Here is a 20,766-nt window from a genome sequence, read left to right as displayed (position 1 = left end):
TCTCTGCATATTAATTTGTGGCTGCAGAAAATATTGTAATTTGTTGCACAAATATGTAACAGAACAACAAAAACGACGGAAGAAAAATGTTTAATAAATATTGTACTTACTGGAAGTAATATCAAACCGTATGGTGAGAAATATGTCTCAATTTGTATGGCTTAAAGGGGGAATCAGGCTTGCATTGTGCACAAAACATATCTGTGTGCAGCCATGGCTCTCAGGCCCTTTCCTAGCAGGCCCAGAGACCGTCCCTGCAACTCAAAGTAGTGATTATGCCGACCCCCACCCCCCAAAAAGACCCCGAGCCACCGAGAGACTGAGTTGTCCCAGTGCTCAAGGCACATCTGCTGTACCAGAGGCAGCCAGCTGATGCTGCTGGAGGCAGAGCAGGCTCTGAATGTACAACTGCTCCCCACCTTCGGCTTGCAAGTTTGAACTCGAGGGAGTCCGTGTGGGGAACTTCTGCCTGCAGTGTAGGGGGGAGGGTTGCGTTCCCCCAGCAGGTGACTTCACCTTCACCTCCTCCAGGTGGTTTAACTTCCTCCCAGTATATTGTGTCTTCTCTATACTGTTAATTCCATCCTCTTTTGAGCAGTACTCTTCTGACTTAGTGCAACAGCTTAGCTTCTGCTCTGTTACGCACAGAGGCAGCAGAAGGACGAAGCGGCCAGTGGAGCCCCCACCCCAGACTGCTGCTCAAGGCAGGGGCCCAACCTCCACCACTTTGGAATGAACCAGCAGCCAGGAGGGTTTTGGACAGTGTGATTCTTTGTACAGAGCTAATCCAATCATTAGTGCCTGATGTCTAGCTGAAAGCCACAGGAAAAGCTAGCCTATAACACTTCCTCCACATGTACAATTGTTCAGCTTTATCTAAACTCTGACCTTCAGCCTACTCTGTAAATAGTCTCATGTTTGAAAGCCCATGTAACATTCCCCCGGTAGTAAATACACCCTGTGCTAGTCAGAACTATATAGCCTAGGTATGTTGTGAGGTATACATGAAAACTGGTGCAAATAGCCTCTTTTTTTCTTTGGGGTGTTTTTTTGGTTGTTCCTTTTTGGGGTTGTTTTGGGGTGGGGGTGTGGGGTGGGAGGAAGGGGATGACTTTGGCTAACAGCTTTCTTCAACATAGTTGCATTAAAATCGACAGGCAATTGTAACCCATCCGAGTTATTGTCATGGTTAAGTTGAACTCTTCCACTGGAGACCTTCACAATAAAGTGATGTGCTTTCTATTAGAGATGTGCTTGTTGGTATAATTCATTATGGAGTAAGGGCAGCCGCTGTGAGGGAGCTGTGAGTGCTGCTGAGGTCCAGGGAGCCGAGCAGGATGGAGAGAGGTGGTGGTGGTGGTGTGTTGAGGGTGAGAGATCTTTCCCTTCAGGGAAGTGCACAAATGAACTTAAATGTCAAGATGCCTGCTACATACTATCCAAACCAATGTTAATATATACAGTAATAAAAGCATTGCAAAACCAGCTTGTGCTACACCACTTCTTGGGTGCTTATTTGACTTCATCCTTCCCCCCCTGCCATGCCATGAAACCATTCCTGTGTTACAGTGCTGGGAAATGCCAGTCTGTGGGCCTCAGGCTGGAGGCAGAGCAGGCCCCATGGGGTCAGGGAATGGTTTGGGTTCAAAGGGACCCTAATGATCATCTGGTTCCATCCCCACCTGCCACGGGCAGGGACACCTCCCACCAGCCCAGGTTGCTCAAGGCCTCACTGAACCTGGCCTTGAACATCTCCAAGGAGGGAGTATCCACAGCCTCCCTGGGCAACCTGTGCCAGTGTCTCCCCACCCTCATGGGCAGCAACTTCTTCTAACATCCAATCTGAATCTCCACTTCTAGTTTTGCTCCATCCCCCCCAGTCCTGTCACTCCCTGACACCCTCAAAAGTCCCTCCCCAGCTTTCTTGGAGCCCCTTTCAGATACTGGAAGGCCACAAGGTCTCCTCAGAGCCTTCTCTTTTGGCTACTTACCTTGCTCTGCAGCTTCAGAGATGCCCTTTTCTGTTGCAGGAAAGGGTTTTCAAAGCCTGTACCAACATCTTGTGAGCAGTGGTGAGCTGCACCAAGCTGTTAGGAGGTGAAAAGTGCAGCTGCTTGCCCAGGGAAACCAACAGCTCCTGCAGACACCACTTGGGAGCAGCTCATAGTTCACCTGGCTCCCCCCTGAGCATGCTCAGCTGTTTGTGGAGGTTCACACAGAACACTGCCTCGCGGTGTTTATGCAGAAGAGAACCGAAAGTTACCTTGGCCCTGCTTCAGCAGGGATGATAAACAAGAGGTCAGTTTGCACCCAAGAACCAGGAGGAGTTTGCTATTTCTTGGCTTCAAGCTGCTCTTTCTGAAGAGCATAAACAAGAGGTGAGGACACTGCTCTTAAAGTCACACAGCTTTACTGGGGAGCAATTTGCATGGCACACCGTGGAGCATACAGGTCAAAACCAGCCTGCCCCTGGCCTTTTGCTAACACCTGGAGCAGGCCACTCCAATTGAAAACAAACAAGGAAAGCTACATTGAAAAAAAGAAACCCAAAAAAGAACCAAACCCCCAAACCAAAAGAAAAAGCCAGCTGGAGCCTCCCCAACCTCCCCAGCCCACTCAGCTCCTTTAACCAGACCTAGAGCTGGCCACTGTTAAACACAACAAACCCACCCTGAAACCAGCCTGGGCTGGCTGGCTCCAAACAGTGATCACAGGCATTGGGCCCCTGTGGAAGAGGTGCTCTGGTGCTTGCTGGAGTTTTCAGCCATCCCAGAATGGGCTCAACCGAGCCCAGGTCTGACAGAGGCAGCACCTGAAAGACAACAAAGGAAAGGCGCTGCTGTGCTTTGGCTGCAAGCCAGCACACAAGGCAACACCGACAGCCCACCCACCCCTCCACGCTGCACTGAAATCACCTCTGACATGCTAAGCAGTGCACAGGACACAGCTATCTCTATTTAGCAATTAAAAAGAACCCATTAGTGACGGACTCACAGACTCGGTTTGCTTGGACCTTTCAGCTCATCCAGTCCAACCGTTCTGTGGCCCTCAGCACCACATCTCTGCCCCTCTGAGACACCTCCAGGGGTGGGCATTCAGCCACCTCCCTGAGCAGCCTCAGTCAGGCTTTGAGACCCCTTCAAGTGAAGAACTTTCTTCTAATCTCCAATCTCCCCTGGGGCAACTTGAGGCCATTTCCTCTCACCCTATCACTAGGCAGAAGAGCCCAACCCCCACCTGGCTCCAACCTCCTTTCAGGGAGGTGTAGAGAGCAATGAACCCACAAAACCTCTCAGCCCAAACCCAGCCCCTTCCATCTTTCCCCTGCTGTCCAAGTGCTTTTGGCAGAGCAGCTGTCTGTGCTGGGCTGCTGACCCTCCCGGGGTCTCTCTGAGGAGCTGCCACGGCTCTCATCTGCTGCTTCACCCACACCCTGCTCTTCCCTGGCACACTTCAAGCTGCTGGGGCAGCAATTTTGCCATCCCCTTTGCTTTCTGCTGCTTTTAGGCTTTGCAGGCATCAGATGAAATGAGTTAATGACAAGTCCTGATGCACACTACTTGCTAATTTATCTTCCTATGCTGCCCTCCCTCTCCCTACCAGTGCCCCCCTGCTTACCCACTGAGCAGCTCTCTGTTGTGCCCTCCTCATCTTCCACCCTGTCCTGGCCCACAGTAGCTAGGACAGACTCGTACAAGTGCTCTGCATGTGCTTCCAGCTCTTCTGACTGCTTCACAATCAAGCCCAGAGTGTCTCTCAGAGCTAGAAAAGGGATGAGGAGAGTGGTAGTAAGGTGACAATTCAGTGTCTCTAAGAGCAGCACGAGAGGGTTCCCCTGGCCCAGGCAGGCTTCTGAAGAACACCAAGTAACAGAAATAATAGGCTGGTCTCCATCCCATCCAAGCTGTGATCCAGCTGCCCATGCCACGGTTAAGAGAGAAAAAAACACCTCAGGAGGGACTCCATAAGAAGCAGAAACACATCCATCCATCAGCCATGATGCATGGGCATGGCACAAGGCAATGGCCAAGGCACAGCACAGCAGAAAGTGCTCAGAAAGGATTCCTTCAACCTCCAAGTCACCTCCAGGTCTCCAGGAGCTCTAAGTCCCTCTTCATTCCCACACAGATGCTGAATGGTCAACTCTGCCCCACTGCTTCCCCTGCCCCACACACTTGGGGGGCAGGGATGCCAAGGGGCAGATGTTATGGCCAGCATCACCAGCTGTGTCCACAGCCAGCGCCACTCAAGGGCTCCTTCTCACCTGGAGAAGTTGCTGCCAGGCAGTCCAGGAGAGCTTCTCCCCTCTCCAGCACACTCTTGGTCAGGCTCTGGTGCTTGGCCACATCTTTCCTGAATTCCTGGGAAGAGAATCACAGAGCTGGCAGGGTTGGAAGGGACCTCAAGGACCATCCAGTTCCAACCCCCTGCCATGGGCAGGGACACCTCACACTACAGCAGGTTGCTCACAGCCACAGCCAGCCTGGCCTGAAAAACCTCCAGGCAGGAGGCTTCCACCACCTCCCTGGGCAACCTGTGCCAGGCTCTCACCACCCTCATGGCCAAGAACTTCTTCCTGACATCCAATCTGAATCTCCACTTCTAGTTTTGTTCCATTCCCCCCCAGTCCTATTACTCCCTGACACGATCTGAAGTCTCTCCCCAGCTTTCTTGGAGCCTCCTTCAGATCCTGGAAGGCCACAAGAAGGTCTCCTGGGAGCCTTCTCTCCAGACTGCACAACCCCAACTCTCTCAGGCTGTCTCCAGAGCAGAGCAGCTCCAGCCCTCAGCTCACCCTTGCAGAGCATGAGGACCATGCACCTGCATTGCCCAGGGAGAGGCATGTCCTGAGCAGGTTCCTGGAGCTGCCAGATTTGGCTCTGCACACGTGGTGCCTCCTGCACTACCCCCTGCAGCACGCCAGCAGCGTTCTGCTTCATGCTGCTTGCTGCCCACAGCACCCAAGACAGGGAGGGAAGCCAGCGGTGATGCCTACCAGGTAGTGGTGCAGCAAGGCCTTCACACCTCCGGCGTGGGGCCAGGCTGGCTGCCAGCTGCCAGCAGCCTCCACGGTGTTGTACAGCCAATGGATCAGCTCCTCCAGCTGGCAGCAGAACGTCTGCTTGACAAAGCAAACCAAGAGGGGTCACTGAGCTACGTCTGTGTGGTAGTCTCAGGCTGTGCCTGGAAAATTTTCCACACATCTTGAACAGCAAGTGGTGGAATGTAAATAAATCACATTGGATGTGAAAAGTGGGAAGGTCATAGAATCACAGAACTGTCAGGGCTGGAAGGGACCTCAAGGAGCAGCCAGCTCCAACCCCCTGCCATGGGCAGGGACACCTCACACTGCAGCAGGTTGCTCACAGCCACAGCCAGCCTGGCCTGAAACACCTCCAGGCAGGAGGCTTCCACCACCTCCCTGGGCAACCTGTGCCAGTGTCTCACCACCCTCATGGGCAACAACTTCTTCCTGACAGCCAATCTGAATCTCCCCACTTCTAGTTTTGCTCCATCCCCCCCAGTCCTATCACTCCCTGACACCCTCAGAAGTCCCTCCCCAGCTTTCTTGGAGCCCCCTTCAGATCCTGCAAGGCCACAAGAAGGTCTCCTGGGAGCCTTCTCCTCTCCAGACTGCACAACCCCAACTCTCTCAGTCTGTCTCCATGGCAGAGCAGCTCCAGCCCTCTGCTCACCCTCCTGGCCCTTCCTGGACCCCTTCCAGCACCTCCAGATCCCTCCTGTACCAGGGCTAAATAATCCCATTGGACAGAGAATAAAAATGAAAGTTGAGTTTTGTACACTCTCTCTTTGCAGCTTCCTTGCTCCAGCAGATGCTGGCTCTGGCTTCTTCTGGCTTTGCAGACCTTGGCTGCATTGCTTTGCTGGGGCTGCTCTTTCTCTTGTCCCATGTGTACAGGGGGGAGGGAAGGGAGCAGGGAGTGGGGAAGCTCTTAGTAGCTCCCTGGTTTGTCCTGAGGGGTTCTTGTGTGGTTCATAAATTGTAACTATTGTCTGGTTTGTACACATTCATTGCATTTCAGATTTAGCTTGGAGCTCTGCTTTGTAAGCACAGCTTCATTTGCTTCCAGCTCAGCTGGCCTGGCAAGTTTATGCTGAGGGCAGGGGGAAATTTTCAACCCACCAGAGTCTGCAACCAAGACAGGGCAGGGACACTAACAGGTGTGGTTTGGAAAGTCCCTGTTCCCTTCTCCCTGCACATGCACAGCCCTGAGCTGGGGAACCCAAGGGTCAACAAAGAGCTCAAACCCCCCAACACAGTGTGACCAGCAGGGACTGTATGCAGCACTGGGGAGGCCACATCTTCAGTGCTGGGTTCAGTGCTGGGGCACTCACTCCAAGGACATTAAAGGGCTGGAAGGAGTCCAGAGAAGGGCAAGGAAGCTGGGGAAGGGTCTGAAGAACAGGGCTGGTGAGGAGCAGCTGAGGGAGCTGGGGGTGTTTAGTAGAGGAGGCTAAGGGGAGAGACCTCCTTGCTCTCTACAGCTCCCTGAGAGGAGGCAGGAGCCAGGTGGGGCTTGGGCTTTTCTCCCTGGTATCAGGTGACAGAACGAGAGGAAATGGCCTCGAGTTGCCCCAGGGGAGGTTTAGGTTGGAGATCAGGAACAATTTTATTTCTTGCAAGAGTGGAGGGGGATTGGCACAGGCTGCCCAGGGAGGTGGTGGAGTCCCCACCCATGGAGGTGTTCAAGAAAGGTGTGAACATGACACCTGGGGCCATGGTTCAGTCACCACAGTTGGGTTGATGGTTGGACTGGATGAGCTCTGTTAACCCAAACATTTCCCTGACTCTGTGATGCTGAGCCCCAGCAGAAGCAAGATGGGCTCCAGTTCCACCAGAAGGAACTCTGCTCTGCTGAGCCCCCTGCATGTCACTCCTTGCTGCCAGGCACCAAATGCAACTTGAGGCCTTCCCATAATGAACTTCATTCCTCACCTCAGCCTTACCTTAAGGCACTGTGCAAGGGACTCGCCCTCCTGGCTCTTCTTTGGGTGCCCCTTGCCCTGTGGTTCACTTAGGCATGTCCCATCCAAGGTGTCCCTGAGGCCAGCTTGCAGAGTCAGGCCCCGCAGAGGATCCCTGTGGCTCTGGCCACAGAGTTCAGTGTTTTCCCAGCTGGGCTGGTGAGAGCTGCAGGGGGGCCCCAGCCCCCCCAGATCCCCAACATTCCCTCTTCTGTCCCTGCCACAAGCTTCGTGCCCCAGAGCTGCCCTGGCTACAGGGGGCTGAGTGAGTGAGGGGCTCCCACGGGCGTGCACAGGCATCCTGACGGTCAGGGAAAGGCTGGACAGGAACTGAGCCAGCCCCTCCAGCTCCAGCAGTTTTGGAGGCAGGGACAGAAATTCCTCATCAGCATCCCATTCTTTCCTCAGGGGGAGCACCCCTGTGGTAGGCAAAAACCTATGGGTGCTTTTCAGCTGCCCTTTGTGGCTTGGGAAAGAGCTGGCTCTGGCATGCCAGCTCCTCCCATCTGCAGCAGGGGGGCCAGGTGAACCCAGCCCGGCTGACTCCAACGTTAGTGCCTTAGCAGGACCTCTAGGAGAGAGAGAGGAAGCTCTCCTTGTGAAGGAAAACTCTTTTGCAATAGGTGAAGGTTCACAGCACAAGCTAGCTCCTGAGCAGCCTCTCTTCCCAGGCCCTGGGGTGGAGCACCTCTCTGCAGAGGCCACGAACCTACGATGTCCATTTCTTCCACTTCCCTCAGCCTGCCCACTTCGGCCATAAACGCTGGTGGAAGCCGAGGTACCTTCCAGGGAAACGGAAAAGCTGTCCAGGCCTATTCCCGAGTCGTGGAGGAAAGGCTCAGGCACCTTTGCCAGCCTGTACCCTGGCTTCAGGGGATAAGCATAATCCAGCAAGTCCTCGTACTCTTTGTTGGGGTCCCAGCGGCGCGAACGGCGGTCCGGGGAGGGGGGCAAGGAGTCCGGGATGGCGCAGGCCCAGTAGTTGGCTTGGTAGGACGACACCTCCCGGACGCGCTCCGCGGCGCTGCGGCCGCCCAGCAGCGCAGGTCTGAAGGAGCTGCACAGCCGCAGCGCGCTGCCCTCTGCTCCACCCCAGCCGCAGCACAGCTCCCGGGGGGAGGCGGCTGCGGGAGAAGGCAGGGCCGTGCTGGTCAGCAGGCTCCCGGAGGGCTCCGCAGAAAGCCCCTGGTCTTCCGAAGACAGAGCCGAGAAGCACGACGCAGAGCGGCTCCGCAGGGCTCCCTCGGGGCTGGCTGGGCTTGGGGGACGCAGGAGCTCTGGGGTGGAGGGTACTGAGGATTGATCTGCCCATCTTCTGCCCGGGCCGGCAAGAGCACGGTGGCAGCTGCCAGCAAGGATGCCCTCCTCTGCAGAGCTGCGCCGGCTGGGAGGGCTGGACGCCGGCTCCCAACAGCCCAATGCCTTCCCCTGCTGCAGGGTGGGGAAAAAGAGAGAGAGAGAGATGCGTGAAATGAAGCACAGCACCCGGACAAAAGGCTTCTTTGAGCTGGCACACGGAGGAAAAACAGCCCAGCCCTGGGCCTGCCCAAGGAGAAGCTGGACAGGGAGCTCTGCTATGCCGGAGGGACGGCAGGCAGCTGCCTGGAGCCCAGAGTGGGGCTTGCCTTTAAGGAAAGGTATCCCAGGGGCTTGGAAGGCTGTGCCAGGCAGCTGGCAGCAAGAGGCTCGGATTTAAGGAGCCCCATTCCAAACAACTTGCAAGATCTGCAGCGGCACAAGAAAGCCAGGAAGGGACTTTTGACAATGGTTTGTGTGATAGGATGAGAAGAAACAGATTGCAGCTCGAGAAGGGCAGGTTTAGACTGGAGATGAGAAAGAAGTTCTTTCCAGTGAGGATGGGGAGACTCTGGAACAGGCTGCCCAGGGAAGCTGCAGATGCCCCCTCCCTGGGGGTGTTAAGGCCAGGCTGGATGAGGCCTTGAGCAACCTTGGCTAGTAGGAGGTGCCCCTGCCCAAGGCAAGGGGGTTGGAACTGGATGATCTTTAAAAGTCCCTTCCAGCCCAAACCATTCTAGGAATTTATGAACAGAAGCAATGCCTTAGGGCCCAAAGCCCTTCCCCACCGTGCAGCTTAGCCCAAGGCTGGGGAGAGCAGCCTCTGGCTGGAGGAGATCACAGGATCAGCCAGGTTGGAAGAGATGTCCAAGATCACCAAGTCCAAGTGATCACCCAACCCTATCTAATCAACCAGACCAGGCACTAAGTGCCTCAGCCAGGCTCCTCTTAAACATCTCCAGGGAGGCTGACCCCACCACCTCCCTGGGCAGCACATTCCAATGGCCAATCTCTCTGTCTGTGAAGAACATCTTGCTAAGATCAAGCCTAAAAATGGAAAGCCCTTGCTAGGAGAAGCCTGGACAAACCAGTGCCAGTCTTGCCTGGGACCTCCTGGTGATGCAGCCAGACCTGTGCGTGCAACCTGCTCACCTGCTGCTCCGAGGAGGAGAGGAACCAGTGGCTCCCATGATGAGGCACATCAGCACCATCAGTGGCTCTGTGAAGTGAAGTCTCTGTCTCTGGGAGGCTTGCCCTTGCTTTGGGCAGTCTGGGTGCAGGTGCTGGAGACACTTCTGGGTGGTAGCTTGAGCTTCCCTGCGTGGCAGCCGTGGCCAAGCGACTGCATCCGCTCACTGCCAGCCCCTCTGTGCCCTGTGGGCAGGATGTGGCCTTCTCTGTACCCAGAAGCTGGTGCAGGCTGTCTGCTAGCTGAGGGTGGTCCATCTCCACCTCTGTGCAGTCCCATCTACCATGGCTCTCGGTGACCCCACTCAGGGAGGCTCTAGAAGGTGATTTCCCAACATCTACAGCCATCAGGACACAAGTCCGTCTGCAGGATGCCGCCGAGCCTTGGGCTGCCTGGAAGACACAACACATGCTAGAGGAAACTGGCTGTGACTCCTCACCTCCATGCCAAGTACAGATACTGGGTACAGGCTCACAGGGTGTTAGGGATTGGAAAGAACCTCTAGAGATCTTCCAGTCCAAGCCCCCTTGGCTCAAAACAACCCCAAGAACACTCCAAGCCTGGGGCAGAGTGGATGAAAACTGCCCATCAGAGAAAGACCTGGGGATGCTGACAGTCAGCTGAACATGAGCCAGTGTGCCCAGGTGGCTAAGAAGGCCACTAGCATCCTGGCGTGGATCAGCAACAGTCTGGGCAGCAGGACCAGGGAAGTGATTGTGCCCTGGTGCTGGGCACTTGTGAGGCCACACCTTCAGTACTGGGTTGAGTTCTGGAGCCCTCACTCCAAGAAGGGCATTGAAGAGCTGGAGAGTGTCCAGAGAAGGGCAAAGAAACTGGGGAAGGGTCTGGAGAAGAGGGCTGGGGAGGAGCAGCTGAGGGAGCTGGGGGTGGTCAGTGCGGAGGAGGCTGAGGGGAGACCTCCTTGCTCTCTACAGCTCCCTGAGAGGAGGCTGGGGCCAGGTGGGGCTTGGGCTCTGCTCCCTGATATCAGGCGATAGAATGAGAGGAAATGGCCTCAAGTTGCCCCAGGGGAGGTTTAGGTTGAAGATGAGAAGGATTCCCAAAGCCTGGCAGAGGCTGCCCAGGGGGGTGGTGGAATGCCCACGCCTGGAGGCGTCTTGAGGAAGCAGAGCTGTGGTGCTGAAGGACATGGCGCAGCACCAGCCTGGGTGCAGAGTGAAGAGCACGGTGGGACCCAATGATCTGAGAGGGCTTTTCCAAAGGGAACAATTTTCTATGACTTTTATGAACTCAAACGCAAAAGAAATTAAATTAAAACAAAAAAAACACAAAAACAAACCACCAAAACCCCCAAAACCAAACACCACAACCAACCACACAAAACCCCCAAACGAACCAACCAAAACCACCCAAAAATAAGGCAAAAAAAAAAAACAAAACCCTAACCAACCAACGGGGAAAAAGAAAGAAATAAAAAGTGATTAATGCGGCAAGTGCCCCGAAACAAGGCTTGGGAGCAGGGAGCACCGCCGGGACTGCCGCCCGCCCTCAGCCCTTTTGAGGCGATCGCTTTTCCCGCCCAGCCGCGCCGCGGCCGTTGCTATGGGGCAGGGCCCTGCCGGCCGGCAGAGCGCAGCGCAGCGCAGCGGAGCGCGGGGTGCAGCAGGCGGACACTTGGCGCGGCACGGCCCGCAGCTCTGCCAGCCCTCCACACAGACCCTGTCATACCGCCACAGAACTGGCAGGGCTGGAAGGGGCCTCAAGGAGCAGCCAGTCCCACACCCCGCTGCCATGGGCAGGGACACCTCACACTGCAGCAGGTTGCTCACAGCCACAGCCAGCCTGGCCTGAAACACCTCCAGGCAGGAGGCTTCCACCACCTCCCTGGGCAACCTGTGCCAGGCTCTCACCACCCTCATGAGGAAGAACTTCTTCCTAACAGCCAATCTGAATCTACCAACTTCTACCTTGGATCCATCCCCCCAGTCCTATCACTCCCTGACACCCTCACAACTCCCTCCCCAGCTTTCTTGGAGCCCTCTTCAGATCCTGCAAGGCCACAAGAAGGTCTCCTGGGAGCCTTCTCCTCTCCAGACTGCACAACCCCAACTCTCTCAGGCTGTCTCCAGAGCAGAGCAGCTCCAGCCCTCTGCTCACCCTCCTGGCCCTTCTCTGGACCCCTTCCAGCACCTCCAGCTCCTTCCTGGAAGAGAGGCTCCAGAGCTGGACACAGAGCTCCAGGTGGGGTCTCAGCAGAGTGGAGCAGAGGGGGAGCATTACCTCCCTCAACCTGCTGACCACACTTGATGCCCCCTGCCTCCTTCTCCTGATGTCCCCTGCCCACACCTGGACTCACCCACTCAATGACTTCACTCACTACTGAACACCAAACAGAATCACAGAATCAACCAGGTTGGAGAAGACCTTCAAGATCATCAAGTCCAACCTATCACCCAACACCATCTAATCAGCTAAACCATGGCACCAAGTGCCTCATCCACTCTTATTTTAAACACTTCCAGGGATGGGGACTCCACCGCCTCCCTGGACAGCACATTCCCAGGGCCAATCTTTCTTTCTGTGAAGAATTTCCTCCTAACATCCAGCCCAAACTGCAAAATTGTTTTAGAATCATAGAATTGTTGGGGTTGGAGGGGACCTCAAGGCTCAGCCAGTTCCAACCCCCCTGCCACGGGCAGGGACATCTCACACTACAGCAGGTTGCTCACAGCCACATCCAGCCTGGCCTGAAAAACTCCCAGGGATGGGGACTCCACCACCTCCCTGGGCAAACCATTCCAGTGTCTCACCACCCTCATGGGGAAGAATTGCTTCCTAACATCCACTCTGAAGCTTCCCATTTCTATTTTTTTCCCACTCCCTCTAGTTCTATCATTACCTGAAACCCTCAAAGTCCCTCACCTGCCCCATTTCCCCCCTTGCCCCTCAAATCCCACAGCACCTGGGCTCTGTTGGAGTCCCCTCCCACCCCAGGTGTGGCCACTTGGCCCTCCCCACCCACTCCCCTTTTTAATCCCCCCCAGGAAAGGCAGAAGCCCTAAGCTGAGCCCATTCTGGGCTGAGGGATCCTCCTCTCATCACTGGTGAGTGCCCCTGCTGCACACTGGGTGATGGTGGTGGTGACAACAAAGGCCGGGGGGCCTGGTGGCCCCCCGGTTGTTAGGGCTCTGATTGATGACTCCTCCAATCTCATCCACGGGTGCTGGCTGAGCCTCCTTACTGGGGCTGAGCTTCTCTGGGTGGTGTCTTGGCTGCTGAGGGTCTTGCCCCTGGTTCTCTCCACGCCACTTGCCCCCTTCTCTTTATGCTCCCTGCCCACACCTGGACTCACCCACTCGATGACTTCACTCACTACTGAACACCAAACAAAGAAGACTCCACCACCACCTCTCTGGGCAGCCTGTCCCAGGGCTCCAGCACCTTCACAGGAAAAGTTTCTCCTTACATTCAAGTGAAACCTCCTGTGTTCCAGTTTGTGCCCACTGTTGTCTTATTACAGGGCACCCCTGGAAAGAGCCTGGCCCCATCCTTTTGACCTGCACTCTTCAGTCTTGAGAAGATCCTCTTAGTCTTCTTCAGGCTAAAAAGCCTCAGGTCTCTCAACCTCTGCTCATAAGAGAGCTGTTCCAGTCCCCTCAGCATCTTTATAGCCCTCCACTGGACTCTCTCCAGTAGTTCCCTCTCTTTCTTGAACTGAGGAGTCCAGAGCTTGGACACAGTACTTCAGGTGTAACCTCAGCAGGGCAGAGTAGAGGAGGAGGAGAAATGCCCTTGACCTGCTGCCCACACTCTTCTTGATGCACCCCAGGATCTCATCAGCCTTCTTGCCCAGGAGGGCACATTGCTGGCTCATGGTAAACTTGGCCACCAGCACTCCTCAGTCCTTTTCCCAAGTGCTGCTCTCCAGCAGGTCAGCCTGTCCTGGTGCAGGGAATTGTTCCTCCCCAGGTGCAGGATCCTACAGATGCCCTCCTTAACTTCATAAGGTTCCCTCTGGCCAGCTCTGAGCCTGTCCAGGTCTGGCTGAAGAGCAGCACAGCCTGAGGGAGTCAGCCACTCCTCTCAGTTCTGTATCATCATCAAACAGGCTGAGGGTCTGCTCTGTCCCTTCATCCAGGTCAGTGATGAAGATGCTGAGCAAAGCTTGACCTAATACTGATCCTTGGGGAACACCACCAACCACAGGCCTCCAGCTAGGCCCTGCACTGCTGGCCACAGCCTTCTGTGCTGTGTCATTCAGCCAGCATTCAACGTACTGACTGAACTCCCAAGACTCTTTTGTCGATCTTGGGGAGGCAGCAGGCAGTGCCACACACCCCTGTGATGCCATCCACCTTTAACAAAAAAGCAAATGTCCTCCACAGGGTCATTCTGTCCCCACAAGCTACCTGGAAGCTAGAGAGAAACCAGGAGCCCTGACAACACGCCAAGTAAGAGCCAATCTGTGTATTCCACCATTTATAAGGATATTAAAAGGGGACAGCCCGGATTTCACTGTGTTTTCAAAGTCTCTAACTCAGACAGCTATTTTCAACTAATTTTGGAGCAAAACTAGAAGTGGGTAGATTCAGATTGGATGTTAGGAAGAAGGTCTTCAACGTGAGGGTGGTGAGACACTGGAATAGGTTGCCCAGGAAGGTGGCAGAAACCCCACCCCAGGAGGTTTTTAAGGCCAGACTGGATGTGGCTCTCAGCAGTGTTATCTCGTGTGAGGTGTCCCTGCCCATGGCAGGGGGGCTGGAACTAGATGATCCTTGAAGTCTCCTCCAACTCTGACAATTCTATGATTCTAATTTCAGGGAGAGCAGACACCCAAAAAGCACTTGGATAGAGGTGAAGCAGTCACACACACGCTGTACACAGAACCATCAGGCACACACAACCTTTAAAAACAGAGTGAAAACACCAATGCCACTAAGCACAAACCCCAACTACAAGAGGATCTAGGAAGCAAAGGAGGTTTCTCACCATTTTCTGACAAAACCAGAACAATCCAGAGCCCGGGTTGCCAGCGGTGGCAAATGCATCGAGATGGGAAGAAGCAAGCCCAAATCTTTGGGCAGGACTGGCACAGCTCTCAAGAGGGATGTACACCCACAGCTTCAGGCATAGTGGAGATTTTCCACTGGCCTTCAAACCCCAGGAAAAAGGGACAGGGATGCCAGCTACACCCGAGCCCTCCATCGTCTCCCCAGAGACGGAGCGGCACACAGACCTGTGACTGTTTTCTTTAGCTGATGGCTGCAGACAGTGGCCGTTTCATTCATCCCAAGTGGGAAAGGTCCACTCAAGGAAAGCGATCCCTGAACTTTTTTACGTCATCCAAAGGATGCTCCCTGCCAAGAGCTGCATAAAACCCCAGCAGACAACAGGAGCCCTGTTCCGACGAGGGAGGTCCCACCGCCGGCAGGCAGGTAGGTACCGCTTGGCTGGCAACCTCAACAAGAGCAGCAGACACTGCTAGGAGTTTCCACCTCCCGCAGCTCCGGTTTTACTGGGGAGGGCTGGGGGGTTATTCTGAGGAACAAGCACATGGCCCTTTGCCTTTGAGGCCTGCAGGATCACAGAGTTTTGGGAGGTTGGGGTTCTGTTTGGTTGCTTTTTTGCCTTTTCTTGCACACTTTGCTGTCCGGAAAGTCTTTCCTCAGCCAAAACCAAAATAGCAGATAAACAAAGAATGCCCGGAAAGAAAGGCAACAAAGCCAAAGAGGCACCACAGCTGGGGGATTATGCCCAAGTTGCTGGAGACACGGATGCCACACGCCACGAGTAACGGGGAGGGACTCCTAACGGGAAAGCCTCCCGCTTCCCTCTACCCCGTTCCCTTCCGCATCCCGAGAGGCCATGGCAAGCCTCGGAGCTAGCTGCTCCTCCGACCTCTCCGACCCCCCCCGGGTCCCTATCGCGTCGCGCTGCGGCCCGGCCCGACCCTGCCCGCACTTACCGAGCGGCAGCCGCCACTACCCCCGGCCCCGCATCCCAGCCAATGGGAGTGGCGGATGCTACGTCACACGGGCGCCCTTGCGGCCCGGCAGCCAACGGGAGCGGAGCGTGGTGCCGGGGCCAGTGGCGCCGCCCTGACCCGCTCGGCCGCCCCGAGCCGGCCCCCAGCCTTGCCCGGCTCCCAGCCTTGGCCGCGCCGCTGCTGGCTTCGTTCCCGGCGCTGCCTTCAGCCTCGGCCGCCCCGCTCCCGGTCCTTCCAGTGTGGGGGTTAAATTAGCTGCCTGCCGCCGGGGATTCGAGGAGCACCCTTCGGCTGTGCCCCTTGCCGGAGCAGTGTCATCGCCGCTGTCTTTGAACTCGTTGTAACTTGAGGGTGTTTCCTCTTTAGAGGATGACAGAACGGCAGGGGTTGGAAAGGACCTCTGAATATCATTTAGTACAACCAGCCTGCTGGAGCGGGATCACCCAGAGTAAACCGCATAGGAATGTCTCCAGGCAAGTTTGGAATGCCTCCAGAGATAGAGGCTCCACAACCTCTCTGGGATAACATCCTGGAGAAAGAGCTTATTCCAACGTAGCTGAGTCTGGTTTGGGGCCAGGCTGCGAGTATGTCCAGGGGCTAGATAGCAGATGCTGGTCGTGTGTGTGGTCGGGCAGCTTTCTGAGTACATCACAGGGTCACAGAAAATCATGGAAAAGCCCTTTAAGATCATCCAGTCCAACCATTCTCTAACTCTGCCAAGGCTGGTGCTAAGCCATGGCCCTCAGCACCACATCTCTGCCTCTCTGAAACACCTCCAGGGGTGGGCATTCAACCACCTCCATGGGCCGCCTGTGCCAGGCTTTGAGAATCTTTTCATTGAAGTTTTTTTGTCATGTTCAACCTAAACCTCCCCTGGTGCAGCAAACTTAGGCCATTTTCTTTGATCCTATCACTTGTAACTAGGATGAAGAGGCTAACCCCCCACCTCACTACAATGGATCCTCACTACACAGATCTTCATGCTGTGCTTTGAAACAGTCTGCTCTGGGGTTTCTACCAGGCCAGACCCTTCTGTCCAAACCATGGCAGGGGGGTTGGAACTAGGTGATCCTTGAGGTCCCTTCCAACCCTAACAACTCTATGTCCTGTAGAAAATATAAACCTTCCTACTTGTTTGTTTTTGTAGGTTGATTCTGTATTTTTGTCTGCATCATCTGCTTTTGGAGCTTAGCTTAGATAATGTTGAGATTTCCTAGAGGTCAATTATCTGATAAAGCATTTCATGAATGCCATTGCTGCCAGCTTTAGGCCACGAGGTAGCAAAACAAACATATCCCAGGCTTGCTCAGCAGGCTGACAGTGTCAAATCAGGAACCCAACTCCTTACTGCTGGGTTTCACACTAAGGAGCAAGCATTTCTTTATTACAAAGTTGTGCAAGGTTGGGTACCAGAGGCATTCCCACAAATCTAGCACACACCAGCTGAAATCCCTAGTGGATGTTTAGACAGTGATATGTAGATGTTACAGAATCACAAAAACATTCAGGTGGGCAAAGACCCTCAGGATCACCAAGTCCAACCACTGACCTTACTCTACAAGGGTCACCGCTGAACCAGATTCCCAAGCACCACATCCAAAACACCTTTAAACACATCCAGGCTTGGTGACTCCACCACCTTCCTGGGCAGCTCAGTCCAGTGCCTGACCACTCTTGATGGGGAAAAAATTCTTCCTACTGTCCAGTCTAAACCTACCCAGCCACAGCTTGAGGCTGTTCCTTCTTGTTCTATCACCTGTGAGAAGAGACCAGCACCAACCTCTCCACAACCTCCCTTCAGGGAGCTGTAGAGAGTGTCCTCTCTACAGTGTAGTTTCACACTAACCATTCCCAGCTCCTTCAGTTGCTCTTCATAAGATTTATTCTCCAGGCCCTTCCCCATCTTCATTGCCCTCCTCTGCACTCACCAACACCTACAACTCATGCCAACACCTATTGATCAGTTTCTTAACTTGCTTTGCATGAAAGGTCCAGCTTCTCTTAAATTTACTGCCCATGCTCCAAGGGTGAGGGGTTTATTTTGGGCAAAGGTCTTCCAGCTAGGAGGTGTGGTCTCCAGGGTCTCTGGTGGTCTTTCAAGCTTTAACTTTGTTTGACCTTTTGAATTCCTTCTCCTTATATGGTCACAAGTTAGATCATCACCTATTTTTCCAGGTCCTAGACCATAGTAATTGATTTTTTTGCTGGTTTTGAAGGACACTTTGGTACTTAAGGAAAGCTCAGTGTGGAGGCTTCAGTGTTAAGGATTCAAAGACTCTTTGTTAGTTCCAGGCAATAGGGATATGGTTAAGTTGCTGAGATGGCACCAGCTGCCCAAGCTTAATTAAAAATTTGTAAACACTTTCCAACAACAGCAGGGTGAGGAGCACAACTCAGGTATCCCACCCAAGCCCCTGGCTAGTGCTTCAGTCTGCTGGCCAGACTCCTCAGCTCGTTAGTGTGCTCCTGCTCTTTCATCCCACGTATTCTGGTCCAGATTCCTAGCTGCTATGAACGTGGGTTTGTCCTACTGACCTCAGTGGAACTGGCCCCATTTCTACCATCCTGCAGAAGCTTATTGTTTTGGGTTTTTTTCCCCCTCTCCAGAGAAACAAAGTGGAAGTATCTTTTTCAAAGCTGCTTCAAAAAGCAGAGCTATCACACCAGGGTATGTGATATCTCTCAGAAGAACTCATGGCCAAGAAACAGCTCCCATCATCTCTGGTCCTCTGTAAAATGTCTATATTTGGGGGTTACAGGAGGGCTGCACATCCCTCTGCCTCGGATGCATGCTTAGAGAGTCAGCTTAATGCTGGAACTCACACAGGAAAAGCCCTCCTGAAAGAAAAATCCTTTTAAAATGTTGTTTATGGCTTACCCTGCAGGGAGCCAGCTGCCTGCCGTGCTGATTTCAGGCAAGTCAAAAGGCTGAAGCAAACACGGATGGGCCATGATTCATCCTCGGGCTGTGGCTGTTTTTAGCTGGTATAAATTACTTGCAAGCTGCCAGACATTGTTCTCGGAGCTGAATAGTGCTTGGCTGTGGTCTTGGCCCTGGCAGGAAAGGTTCATGTCCTGTTCTGCCTCCCATCAAACGAGTGCCAGGATGTCTGCAAGACCAGACATCTGTCCTCTCTCCTTGGGCTCACGCTGGGAGGATGTTAATAAACAAGGTGGGGGAATAAACCAGTAATGTAAAGGTGAGATTATTTTAAAGATCAGGGGAACACCTTTTATTTTAAAGATCAGGGTTGGAAAAGGCCTCAGAGATCATCAAGTCTAACCTATTACCTAATACCTAACACCACATTGCTCCCCAGCAATAACATGTACCCCCATTGCCCCTTGTCCTTTCCATGTGACTCCTTGCAAAAAGGGAGACTCCATCCTCCTGGCATTCACCTTTTTATGTACTGGTCCATGGTAGTAGTAATTCAACAGTAATCCTCATACCTATGAAATGAAGTCGAGCTTGCTTACAGCAAACCAGGTTTGAAAGTGGTCTGTGAGAAGCCAGGACAGGCAGACTGCATTTTCTTCAGGAACTTCCTTGCTTCCTGGTGGGAAGGTCCCTGTTTCTGCTCAGAGCTGCATCTGCCAGGAGCCCCAGCTGAATGTATGCTGAGTTTTAACATGCCCACAACAGGTGATGAGCTGTTACCCAGAGTTTTCAGCACATCAGTCTGTAAGTCCTTTTTGCCTTCACTGGTCTCACACTACAAACCAGACAGTTAACACCCTGAGATGAAACCTGAAGCTGGATGGACACCATATGCTCTTGCAGAGCATCTGCACTATCTTCTGCTTCAAATTTCAGTCTCTTACAATGCAAATGTTTGGGATGGATGAGATGTCAGGAAATGTAGGGCTTGGAGGACCTGACCTAATTGTTCCCAGAGCATTGCTACCAGTATTAATAGAGTACTGCAGAAGTGATTAGAAACTACTTGTGATCACCTTGCCAGCAGCATGGCAGCATGTGGGGACTGTTTGCCTGTGTTTGTGTTTTGGATTGGATTGCACCACACAACAATTTGGAAATCTACCCCAAGGAGTAAATTTACCACACTTACTCAGAATTTGGAAGTAAAATGAAATTAGGTTTCCAAAAGTAAATTAAGAATAAAAGGCAATAAACATCCTCAAAATATATTCACATACATTTACAGTTCAACCACAGCATAACACCCCCTTGTACAAATAATCCATCTCGCTCTCTTCCCCCCCTGTGCAGATCCACACCCTCAGGACATAAGAGTCCAGAGGACTGTGTGTAGCTGAATTATCTCTATCCCATGCTGTATCTTTACCAAACCCAAACAGAAATCAGCCAGCCAAGCAAGCAAAGTCAAAGGCAGAGAGAGAGAAGCAAGAAGTCAGGCAAGGGAGATCCCAGAGAGAGAAAACAAACTTCTGCTGCCAAATGCAATAAATTCTGTAGCCCAGTTGGATGAGACAAACTTACCTTCCATTCTTCTGTCTAGCCCCTGGACTTGAATCCTCTGGAAAACCCTGTTTACAATTAAGCACAGCCCTAAAACTGTAACAGTTTGGAAAAATCACAGAATGGTCAGGGTTGGAAGGGACCTCAAGCATCATCCAGTTCCAACCCCCCTGCCATGGGCAGGGACACCTCTCACACTAGATCAGGCTGCTCAGAGCCACATCCAGCCTGGCCTGAAAAACCTCATGGGCAAGAGTTTCCTCCTAACATCCAATCTGAACCTACACATTTCTATTTTTGTTCCATCCCCCCCAGTCCTATCACTCCCTGACACCCTCAGAAGTCCCTCCCCAGCTTTCTTGGAGCCCCCTTCAGATCCTGCAAGGCTGCAAGAAGGTCTCCTTGGAGCCTTCTCTTCTCCAGACTGAACAGCTCCAACTCTCCCATTCTGACTCCATTGCAGAGCAGCTCCTGCCCTCTGCTCATCCTCGTGGCTCTTCTCTGGACTCTCTCCAGCACCTCGAGATCCTTCCTGTAATAGGGACTCCAGAACTGGACACATTGCTCCAGGTGGGGTCTCAGCAGAGTGGAGTAGAGAATCCCCTCCCTCAACCTTCTGGCTGTGCTTCTCTTGCTGCAGCCCAGGTCCCCCCAGGGCCTTTTCCTCAGGGCTACTCTTAGGCCAGTCCCTGCCCAGCCTATATCTGTGCTTGGGATTGCCCTGACCCAGAGGCAGGACCTTGCCCTTGGTCTTGTAGAACTTCAGAATGTTGGCTTTCTACTTGTGATGCTGTGCCTCAGACAGCCAGAGAGTTAATATTACATGTAACCTGTTGGGGTAGTTCTAGGCTGTGCCTTTAAAATTTTCCACAGATGTTGAACAGAAAGTGGTAGAATGTAAAT

General features: G+C 53.5%; 1 protein-coding gene across 1 annotated transcript; it reads right to left on the bottom strand.

The window, feature by feature from the left end:
• Positions 1 to 2,671: 2,671 nt before the first annotated feature.
• CEP68 (centrosomal protein 68) lies at positions 2,672 to 15,470 on the bottom strand. Its single transcript, XM_054177227.1, has 7 exons — positions 15,399 to 15,470; positions 9,436 to 9,864; positions 6,970 to 8,418; positions 4,997 to 5,119; positions 4,265 to 4,361; positions 3,619 to 3,762; positions 2,672 to 2,812 (listed from the first exon to the last, which is right to left on the bottom strand). The coding sequence occupies exons 2-7, from the start codon at positions 9,817 to 9,819 to the stop codon at positions 2,781 to 2,783; spliced, it is 2,229 nt and encodes a 742-aa protein (XP_054033202.1). The 5' UTR covers positions 9,820 to 9,864; positions 15,399 to 15,470; the 3' UTR covers positions 2,672 to 2,780.
• Between the last annotated feature and the right edge of the window lie 5,296 nt (positions 15,471 to 20,766).

The sequence above is a fragment of the Dryobates pubescens genome, chromosome 39 (genome assembly GCF_014839835.1).
Source record: "Dryobates pubescens isolate bDryPub1 chromosome 39, bDryPub1.pri, whole genome shotgun sequence".
Lineage (NCBI taxonomy): Eukaryota > Metazoa > Chordata > Aves > Piciformes > Picidae > Dryobates > Dryobates pubescens.
The sequence above is the reverse complement of the archived record's forward strand: the minus strand, read 5'-3'. Positions and strand labels throughout refer to the sequence as shown.